This window comes from Carex rostrata, chromosome 16, assembly GCF_964058835.1.
Source record: "Carex rostrata chromosome 16, lpCarRost1.2, whole genome shotgun sequence".
Taxonomy (NCBI): domain Eukaryota; kingdom Viridiplantae; phylum Streptophyta; class Magnoliopsida; order Poales; family Cyperaceae; genus Carex; species Carex rostrata.
Genome location: NC_135933.1, coordinates 10,313,619 through 10,324,863, shown reverse-complemented (window position 1 = coordinate 10,324,863; position 11,245 = coordinate 10,313,619). Strand labels below are relative to the sequence as shown.

Below are 11,245 nucleotides of genomic sequence, written 5' to 3'. Positions count from 1 at the left end.
TGACTTCATCATTTCAATTTCACGCCTTCACACCATATATGCGTAGGCGTAGCGTAGATGCCACCTCAATCATAAAGTTTTTGGGGTTCGGGTTTTCAGGTTTTGGATTCTTAAAATTTGCTCTGATTCACATTGTTAAATGCATCCTTTTTTTACGTGGCACATAATTTATGTAAGCTAATTTGTTTGTAATAATAAATTTTAATTATTTGAAGCATTGAATCAAGACATGTCAATTAAAAAAATATAGATGATTAATTTAAGAAAATCCAAAGAAAGGATCACAACAAAATATAAATGATTAGTCTCTCAAAACATTACAAAATATAGTTGAAGAAGACTGGGAGAGACAGAATGAGAGAGAGATATCCGACATGAACATTTAAATAAAATAAAAAATGAGGAGACTTGAATCTTTTACTGGGTAAAAATATTGACAAAGTAGTGTTTGCTTCATGCAGAGCATTAGTCATCAGCAGTTCTGTTTATAATCTATTGTTTATGCGCTGTAAAAAGGGAAAATTGCTCTGTTAATATTATTATCTCATCGATGTTCAAACTACGTTAAACGTTAAGGGTAAAACTAGGGTGTTTCTAAGTTCACTAAATTTTTTTCGTAAACACAATTCTAAAATCTATATGATTAACTTCAAAAAATGAATCCAAATTGTTGAAATCTATCTACTTTACGAGTAATGTGTCAACATACAAAAAATTTAAATTTTCAAATTAATTTTGTATAGAGTCAAGTGGTAAAAAAAAATTCAAAAAATGAATGCATTAAAATTATTTATAAACCTTCTAATTTTGACTGATTGACTTTATACTAAATTAATTCGAAAGTTTAAAGTTTTCCCATGAAGCTCTGCAAATCCTGACTCGTGAGCATAGCAACAAATGAATAGCTCGGGTTGGTTTGACGTCAAAAATTTGTGATTCGGGTAATAATTTGGTTATAATTCGAGAATAATTCGGTACAATAATAAAGTAAAAAAAACCCCAAGTTAACATTTACATTCATATTCTTGGTGAGCTGAAGTTTTGCACATCCTAACTCCTAAGCATAGCAACAAATGAATAGTTTGGATCGGTTTGGCGTCAAAAGTTTGTGGTTCGGGTAATAATTTGAGAATAATTCGGTACAATAAAGAAGCAAAAAAAACCCCAAAAATAAAATTTGGTTTTTTTTTTTTGCGAATAATTTGTGACTCGCATTATATTCATGAATAAAAGGTATTGTATTTTTTTTGCGTTTTATTCAAATTTCGATTCGAATAATTCGCGTATATCGTTACTATGTTTCTCAGTCCTCAGTCCGTCCTGAGCACAAAATTAATATTAACAGTCGCTTTACGAGTTGCTCCAACTAAATTGACACAGAAGAACAAGCCCTTAACGTGCGCTGGACACGTGACAGTGATTACAGGAGAAGATCGCCATCTACATCTAAAGGCTAAAAATTCGAAATTCTTTTTAATGAGATAAAGATAGGGATATATAAAGTCTTCTATCTTTTATAAATAAAATAATCTTCAACGTAACTCAATATTTAAATATATATATAGTCTCTCACTACTAGAATTCTGAACCTTCCCAATGATTGATCAATTAAGTTCTTGAATAATTTCAAAAGGACTAAGAGAAAGAAAGAGGGGAGAAAAGGTATGAAAAATAATATTTAATGCAACTATATATCAATTGAAAAATTATATAACTACATTAATTTAGAGACCACGTCTTATTTTGATCAACGCCGTATTTTTTTTTATGTGTACTATATAATACATTGTACTATAATTGTTTTGCTAATTTTGTTATAATCAGAATTAATTGTTTTAGTGGTAAACTAAAATCTTAACAATTTATAGGAACCTTCGCGGAACTATAATTAATTCTAGTAATAAAATAAGTTTGCACTAGTAATTAAAAAGTTTGCTAAACATTTACTGATAGCTTTAGCAACAATTTGTTATAAGTTACTTTTAAAAAATTAGATCTGTTTGAAAAGTGAAAACTATAAATGTTGTGCTTGTGATTTATTAGTGAGAGGAGGGTTAGGGTGTGGACCAAAGAAAACAAATTAAAATACAAGTTGAATTGTTAATCAGACTGTTTATTACTCAGTCAATTTTACTAAAAACTCCATACAATTGACTTGTACAGCACGATTTGGGATTAATTTAAGCAAGTCCGGAGAAAACAATCAATTTCTACCATTTCTCTAATATCCGATAATCTTAAGGGGTGTAAGTCTAATGTCATCGCCTATATGACTCTTTTAGACGGGATTTATTGCAAGAAAGGAGAAACTGAGGCAATGAATATTGTAAATGGTTGTGAGCCTGTTTTAATTTAGGTGGGACGATGCGCAAGTGGAAACAGAGAAGGAATTGAATTTTCCTTATGACGTGATTTCCTAAGGGCATGAGCATGATGTTGTAGCCTATTTTACTGTTTGCTCCCATTTTCTCAACCTGATTTGGGTGGAAAGTGCTCACCAACATCTACTGGACCAGCTTCGGATAAGACAAACCAAATTTCCTCCGTCGTTATTACTGGTTTGTGAACTTGTGAGTTGTGAGTTGTGACTGGTGACCTGTTTCCTAGCTGAGGTGCCATCGGTGATCGGGCCAGATCACCAGAATCACTTTTTACTTGGAATTAAGGCGAGAGCATCACAGCTCCTAATTTGGATCTAGAATTACAAAAATTGGAAGAATTTGAGAAGGTTAATAAAAAATTTCTCGAGTCTTTGCCTTCTCTTGGGTCAACATTGGTCAAATCAGCGCCTCTCTTTATCAAAGAAGAAAATCAAGAAGATAATTTTGTCAATGAGCCCCTTTTTTAAACTACAGCATCTTGGGAGGGGAGTTATTACAAGACTTATAGAAATTAATAAGTTAAAATATGAGTCAGCTCGTGAGCCGAGTTGAATCGAGCCAAAAACAAAATTCAGCCTTTGCAAGAACAACAACAAATAAAAAAAAAAAAAACCTAATTCAGCTCCCCATGTCCAAATAATACAAAAGAAGAAAAAAACAGGGGGAACTTCTTTGGGGGTCACTAGATATCAATTAGCATCACTGGATCTCATCTTATGACTTGAACATGTGCTTTCTGGGATCAATGTGCTGATGATATATATGTGATATATCCAAACACTTTTGAGAGCAAGTACTGAGATAAGTTGTATCTATATATGTTTGAGCAAGTACAGATTACCATATCTAAAATCCGGTGTTTTATTGCAATGGCACAAGATGTGAAATTTAATTACTTGTCCCCTCCTTGTACTGCTAAAAGCAATATGTGGCGGCCTGATTAAGATCCAACCAACTACAAACCTCTAGGAACACTACTGTTTATGGACAGTGATTAAGATAAATTTGCATCTCTCACCCTTTATATTCCTTTTTGTTCTACACAAGTTCCTGGAACAACCAACCAATATATCATATCAGTAAATAGCATTTGAGAGGGTTACAGAAATTCAATACCGTTTTTACATAATCACACAAAGGTATCAACAGAGCAACAGACAGCTATCCATTGGTATAGCAAGAACTTGAACTCGGTATCAGGAAAATCCTAGGGTTTTATGTTTTCAACCAAAACCAAAAATTAAATCAACCTAGAGGTCCTAACCTTAGCTCACAAGAAACCAAATGTTAAAAGAAGCGAAATTTCAATCAATCAGCTTGCTCAATCATCATTTACACAAAAATTGACTTGCTTACTTGGTCCTTTACAAGTTACCAAACCAAAAGAGAGAAAAATCAACATCAAGAAAGAACGTGAAGCTACCAGAAGCTTTTTTGAGAGAAAAAGAACAACCCTGTCAACCGACTAAATCGCATTCCAAACCGCAATTTGGTTTACACAAAGAAAAAACCTATCTAATTGATGAAGAAGAAAAGGAATAGTTGAATAAAGGAAGGGTGGTGAGAGAATTTGGCCAAGCAATGCGAATGATGACTAATTTATTCGATGGAAATTTCATGAAACTTTGCGAGAGAAGAGGTTTGAAACGACGGAAATTGAATTCAAGAGGAGGAGGAAACTAACGGGTGGCAAACTTTTACCAATGCTAAACTACTAACGGATATCCGTTTTATTAAATTTATGGATACGAGTAATTATCCGTATCCATTTCCGAAATTAAAACTGTATCCGTATCCATATCCGCAAACTATCTATACATTCAAACATCCGAATCCGCAAAAATCCAGATACAGATCCGAATTTTTCGGATAAAATTTGATCCGTTTACACTCCCAACTAAGTTAGGAGTGGATCTCTGACGAATATAATCTAACATTCACATGCAGTGGGGTCACAGCGAACATAGCTATGGAATAGAAAAAAAAAAAAAACCGAGATGATTTGGTTCTCAGTTGCAATTTTCACAAGAGAATTTTTTTTCGTCCCGGACAATTTCGGCTAGCCTCACCCGTTAATGAGGCACAGTCAAACATGTACAAAAACTTGAATTTACAGGTTCTATAATAAGTAATAACAAAACCAAAGCACATAGTAGACCAATCTAATGAAATCTTCTTTCTGCCTGTAAACATTCCCTAGAAAATCAATGCATCCATCAAAGAAGGAAAAACAAAAACATGGTACTACCCTTATTCAGAGGCACCATCGGTAAAAATTCTCTCGGACATCTGAGTGGCAAGCAGAATTCAAAACGCATCTCCCTTTAATATTTGTAATAAAGTCATATACTAATACTAACCCTATCTATTTGCAAAGAAAACTTGGAGGCAGTATTACTGGAGGAATGGTAAATAACTTGAGCAATATGGAACAGGCGGAAGAGAACAAAAAGAGCCATGAACAACGTCTACAACAAAAGATTTAGAAACATCAACAGGCCTAACACCCTATCTACTCCTATGATATTCTTACACACACAAAAACAGAAAAACCAGCAACCGTGCATATACCTCAATAATGGGCCATGTTCCTCCACTTGTCCTTCAAGTTAACCTGCGTTAATATATTTGTTATATTAAAAATATTTCATCCTTCATGATAGAAAATTTGACTTTAGTTTGAGAAAAAAAAATATCATACTGCAGTTCGACCAGTAAATTCATCCGGGTAAGTATCCAAAATTTCCTTCCAGTTGCCTTTCCCAATCCTTGATTGCGAAATACAAAAATTATGTTAGAAATTACTAATTATACCACCACAACAAAACAAGAGGGGCTTATTTGACCATATAGGATAAGGAATGTACCAAGCACCTTACATTAAAAAAATATAATCTGAAATTATTCTTTCACTCACTAATACAGAGAGGAGCAAGAAGAAAGAAGGAAACAATCGGGTATCTACTAACAATAAGAAGAAAACTGGGGTTATCAACTATTATCGATATACAAGGTATACAACTCTTTTATACAGCCTGCGTAATAATCCCGTGTTTCATAGATGAGTGACTCGTCATGAGGTTTTATAGGAACAATGAAATTATCTTGTCTGAAACATAGGAGGATAGGAAGTATTACCATGTAAATAATAACAGCCATACTTAAGGTCAGACGATCAGACAAGCAAGCATTAAAAGAATTCTTTTCTCAAAAAAGGATAAAAAATGTTCATACTCCTTTACGGCTTTTCTCAAGGCCTCTTCCTCGTGAGGCTGCCATCTGACCACCCGTCTTCTTTTAGGTATTTGACCTTTTTGATTTTGTATTTGCTGGGTTCTTTTACTCTGCATAACAGTCTGAGCATTCTCCATTTTGGGTGCATCATCTATTGAGTCATTCCACTTCAAATCACAAAAAGGAAGGAAAAAGACTATTAAACTATTAAGCTCAAATCTCCTGGTTATAACATAGTCAAACTGAAAAGCATTTCACGGGAAAGATTTTCAATTTTGAAGTTTGTTTGTTTGTTTGTTTTTTAAATTAGTAGGCAAAATGCATTTTTGGATGATATTGTTGTTTGCCCCGTTTACACTGCCGAATTCAGATCTCACGCAAAATAATTCTATGAGAAAAAAAATAAAAGAAATAGAAGGTCGGTCATTAGCTCAACCAGCACCAGGCAAGACCACAACACGTTCAATATAGTACTGCTACAGTAAAGTCCACAAACCTCAAATGTATGGGCACTTGAATTTCGATCCATAAATTTATGTACTGGCACATGACTAAATCGATTATTCATTTTGACATTTGTGTTGTTTGCATGCGATGTAGAAGCATCATTTGCATTTCTTAGAGTCCCTTTGCCATTCTCTTTACTCCTAACTTGTTTTCTTTCATGATTCCCACAGGACTTTGTCGGGCTCTGCTGATTTTCCTCGCAAATATGGTTTCGTCTGACACCAGCAATACCATTTTTACTGGCACTGGTACAGGTGCCATCAGCTTGTCTAGCACCCTTTTTGGCTGGAGATGTTTCTGCTTGGTTTGCTCCTTTGTCAGACTTTTTACTTGGTGTAAAGTCACCGTCTACTTGTTTAGCACCAGGCTTGGTCGCCAATGTTTCTCTTTCATTTCCTCGAGTTGAATTTTGGGTTACTACTCTGTCCGACCTTCTACTTGGGGTAAAGGTATCGTCGACTTGTTTATTGCCAGTTTCGATTGGAGATGTTTCTCTCTGAATTGCTTCAGTTTCTTTCTGAGTTGCTCCTTCGTCAGACTTTTTGCTCGGTGCCACACTTGCAACCTTTTGCTTCTCTGTCAGAAATTGTACAGTCAAACAAATAAGTTCCTAAACAAGTCGATAAGGGATTGATGAATCAAGCTGTGGTTGAGGTAGCTGTTCTAATTCTGGCTCCAAAAGGCTTGTATTTATGTTAGGTGTCATGAGAAGAGACGGCAGAAAATAACGAACATCGTTGTGTAGGTGGTGAGAATGGTTGGTCCATTGATCTGACAAGGTTGTGAGAAGAAAGAGGCGACTAGGACTGATTAAAAAAAACCATAGAAATTTGTGAGGTAAGAATATGATTTCTCTAGTATCCACTTCATACCCAATTATGCGTACCAGCATACTAAACTAGAAGAAATCACAAAAAAAATGCCAATAGATGACCTAATTTGTATAAAATAACACATAACAAGTAATTATACATATTGTGATTAACAAAAAAAAAATGCATGACTTGTGAGTTCATTACTCATATTCAGATAACATCAAGTCATTTGATTTTTCAAAATTATTAGATTGGGTAGAATTCAGATCTAAATCAAGAAAGATGGGTTCTTAAGTTGGCGGGGATACAAAATGTACTGATTTAGGATTAGGCATTTGATTTCTACGAGTATCTCTGATTTCTTAAGAAGGGAGATTAAAAAGATACCTATTTTGTTGAGCTGAAGAAGAGAGAAGGGGCGATGCTAAGCAATTCGGAGGAGAGGAGGCGGTCCGCTCAGTTGATTGAAAGAATCGGAAATGAATTTTCTTCCGCGATTGAGAGAGAGAAGGGAGGGAGGGAGGGAGGGAGCGAGCGTGAGAGCGAATTTGCTTCTTGCGACTTGCGAGTGGAACGGGGAGTGAGAGAGCAGATGATGCGACGGCTGTCAAGTGGAGATCCATCTGATGACACGAATCTTGATGCATAATCGAACGGTACAAATGCCCATCGAACAAGCTCTGGTCCGATGGGCTTTGGAACGCCCCCGCTTCCGAGTCCGGATCCTCTATTCCTCTTGACTCTCAGAAAAATTTAATATGTGAGAGCATCTCCATCGGCTTGCAATTACACTTGCAAAGGACGACGTGGCATTTCAAATTCGCAAGACACCGATGGAAACAAGATTTCAGAAACGCAAGCTTTTAGAATTTGCAAGCTTGCAAAGCCCTTGCAAATCGCTGAAAATAACAAATTGCGCGCTCATCGGAAATATTCTTGCTGCTCTTCCCTACCCGTTCCCATTTCATCCTCCATGGGCTATTCCGTTGTCTCTCATTTTCGCCAATGGTGACTGCTGTTCTTCCCCTCACCGTTCGCTTAGCTCGAGAGCGCCTCTCATGGAAGCCATGGCCATGACTCAGCTCTTTTCCCCTCTCCTGGTATCCCGTGATTTCTCCAATAGAACCCTACTGGCCACGACTCAGCTCTTTTCCCCTCTCCCGGTATTCCTTCTTTAGTCTTTTCCACCTAACAAACCCCATTAGGGTTTTTCTTGTGCTCAAGTAGCTTGCTGGCACACGGATCTCGAGGCTGATCAGAGGGCGAAGGGGGAAGGCTATCGCCGGCCTAGCTTTGGGGTCGATCGAGCCATCCGAGACCAATTTGGAGCAAATCCCGGTAAGACAAAGGAAACCTCCATTTTTGTGTGTCTTTGCTCTCTTTCGCGCTGTTGTCGTGTGCGGGCTGAGTCCTCCTTTTAATTTGTGTTGTAAATTGCTTGATTCTGGGGGCTAGTTGTGAGATGTGATTATTTGATTTTTCTTTCTTGTCGTGTATGGCTAAACAAGAACAGTAAGATAGAGGAATGAGTGAATTTTGTATTTTTATTTCATATCTCAAACTGGTTTGTACACGGTTAATTACCTATAGCCAAAACTTATAGAGTCAAGTATTTGTAAATCGTAAACTGAATTATGTTACAAGTTTGTTATTGCTTAGTTTTCATGATTTTGCTTCAAGTCATGCATTATCTGGATTTATTCCTGGCGAATGTTGTGGGGCTAATTTTCTTTGTTGTGGTGATTAATATACTTTGGTTTGTTCGGTTTAACCGAACAAACCAGAATTTACTTTGGTTCGGTTTAATCGGTTGATAAGTTTAGTTCAGTCGGTTCAGTTCTATGTTTAAAATGGTGCTATATATTGCAGTACACTTTTTGTTAGGACTGGTACTAGCAAAATTGCAATTATTTGATGTAGCTACTATGTTGTAATCTTTCTGTGGTTGCTATTGAATCCTGAGAGATAAAAAAGAAGTTTGATACTCTGGTGCTCTTAGTATTGTTTTTCTGGATGGAGTGGTAAGCTAAACAAACTGTACATGTGCACATGCTCAAAAGAATATGTTTTGTGTTGATATCAGTTGTTACTGGTACAGGGGTGCTTATAGGTTGCATATGTTGCTTTAACAAATAATATTTTCAAATGGTATATAAGAATCCCTGTATTGAAATAATTTCTCTTTTGGTTTTTCAGGCATGCTTTGAAGGAAACCCATTGAAGACTGTACCGGGTCCTTTCAAGCTTTTCTATAGATGCATGCGATCTTAACCTGGGTAGAGTTCTATTAAATTCTTTTGAAATGTTTCGAGTAAGCTAGTATAAAATTAAGCTTAGCAAAGTTGAGCTTATCCTGATAGGTTCCTCTTGTAAAATTAAAAACTTGGGATGAATCTGGCTAAGGATTGTGGTGATTAAAATCAACAGTTCGAATTTGTTGTTTGACATTAATCTGATGGTTCTTGACCCTAATGGCATTATTTGGGATTGTTCAAAGGAGATAATGGGATCTCAGGCCTAATGCCTACCTGCCTGATATGTACTGTTGAGGGCTGATATGATAAATCCTTGAGTGTAAATCTTAACTAAAACAACTGCTTGACATTTTTAGGGAAGAACCGACAGAACCATTCTACTATTTGCAGTTGGATCCACCAAGGAGAGAGACTGAGGTTAAACTTAGAAAACCCCAGCAAATTGGTGGAAATAAAAATAAAATGTTGAGATTCTGAATCAAGTTTTCTTGACTAGAAATTGGTTCTTTTCTTTTGTTTGTTGGTAATGAATAATTAGAGAGACTTTCTTGTCTAAATTTTTGTAGTCTACTTTTTGCATCAACTTCAATGAATAAGTATCTGGAATAGAGTATGCAACTATGCAAAATGACTGGCGTCTTTTTTTGGCGAGCATCGGTTACTTTTTTATTTGTGTATTGCTAAAATTATGGTCAAAGTAATAAAAAATCCTTATGTGTAAAATGAGTTAATAATCATTTTTTTTGGTGTTATAGATTTTGGATTTAGTAATTTTTTTTTTATCAGTAAATGCCCTTAGGCTTTCCATTAACTTGGGAACCATTACATTCAGTATTTACAAGTCTGGAATTCACCCTAAGTGGTAAAACCTTACTCATTTTCCTCTAATTATGAAAAGGCAAAAACAAAGGAAAAGTGGAGCCCATAGTATCCGGATGATTCTTTCTACCTAATTTCGCTAGATAGTCAGATAGTCTGCCAGTTCATTGCCTTCTCTACCTATGAGAATAACAATTGTACTTGGGGCACTGTGTAAACTTTTTCCAGCAATGAAACACCTCGTAGAAAGGAAGGAACCGGCAAATTTTGGATTTAGTCATTAATGTTGGTTTTGGAGGTGTTTAGTTCTGGTCAAAGAAAGAAAAGGAAGGGAATTGATTTCGCGGAGAAAGGAAGGAAAGGAAGGGGTCAGTTCTGGTCAAAGGAACGTTCAGTCAAATTTCATTAATAAATTCGTTGATTTGGAGCGAAAAAAATTGGATTTGCAATTGCAGGGTTGTGGCAGTTATGCAATTAAGAACTGAAATTGATTTCAATAACTGTTTTGCAATTGCAAATCCTTGCACTAATGGAGATGCTCTGATATGATACGGATACGGATACGAATATAATTTTTAATTTTAATTTTAATTATAGGGAATTTCATGTATACAATTCAAAAACTTCAAAATTAAGTATTTTTTCCTTCTAAATTTTGAAATTACATATTCCTTCTAAACTTTAAAAACTCACAAATTTATACATTTTATTATATTTTTATATTAAAACTCATTCGAAATTTATAAAATATCCATTTTATCCTTTATTAAAAACATAATAAGCTCCATCAGACTCAAATTTGATTTTGAAGAGTTCCTATACCGTCCGATCTGCGCACATCGCTTCAATATATGTACATGTTCGCTTCAAGATCTGCGTTGATCTAGCACGCACGAATATTAAAGCAATCCTGATCCACGCGCAACACATTAAATCTATGCATGTTGCTTTAATATATGTGCGTGTTCGCTCAAGATCCGTGCTGATCTAGCGAGTACGGATCTTAAAGCAGTTCAGACGAAGGAACCCTTTAGATTCAAATTTGTGTCAAATGGGCGTTTTATGCTTTTAATGAAACGATAAAATGGATATTTTATAAATTTAGAATGTGTTTTAACATAAAAAACAATAAAATGTATTAATTTGTGAGTTTTTGAAATTTAGAGAGGGGAATATGATATTTCAAAATTTAGAGGAGAAAATACCTAATTTTGAAATTTTTGAGGAGTATACA

General features: G+C 35.4%; 1 protein-coding gene and 1 long non-coding RNA gene across 2 annotated transcripts; one reads left to right on the top strand and one right to left on the bottom strand.

Annotated features, from left to right (window-relative positions):
• Window positions 1-4,568: 4,568 nt before the first annotated feature.
• Window positions 4,569-7,560, bottom strand: LOC144567128 (uncharacterized). Its single transcript, XM_078317176.1, has 6 exons — window positions 7,325-7,560; window positions 6,856-6,928; window positions 6,112-6,732; window positions 5,616-5,782; window positions 5,083-5,149; window positions 4,569-4,995 (listed from the first exon to the last, which is right to left on the bottom strand). Exons 1-6 carry the CDS (start codon window positions 7,558-7,560, stop codon window positions 4,954-4,956), a joined length of 1,206 nt encoding a protein of 401 aa, XP_078173302.1. The 3' UTR covers window positions 4,569-4,953.
• A 1,230-nt stretch (window positions 7,561-8,790) lies between these two features.
• On the top strand, window positions 8,791-9,905 carry LOC144566975 (uncharacterized). The gene is made up of 2 exons (XR_013515327.1): window positions 8,791-9,213; window positions 9,549-9,905. It is a non-coding gene; the product is annotated as an uncharacterized LOC144566975 (long non-coding RNA).
• The last annotated feature ends 1,340 nt before the right edge of the window (window positions 9,906-11,245 follow it).

Bases quoted from the DNA above. Each gene is read 5' to 3' on its own strand.
- LOC144567128 (XM_078317176.1), bottom strand. From the start codon at position 7,560: ATGGATCTCCACTTGACAGCCGTCGCATCATCTGCTCTCTCACTCCCC. The intron at 5,783-6,111 runs GTTTGTGGACTT...TGTGATTTGAAG, and splicing joins CAAGTGCCCATACATTTGAG to TGGAATGACTCAATAGATGA. The intron at 4,996-5,082 runs GTATGATATTTT...ATATTAACGCAG, and splicing joins AATTTACTGGTCGAACTGCA to GTTAACTTGAAGGACAAGTG.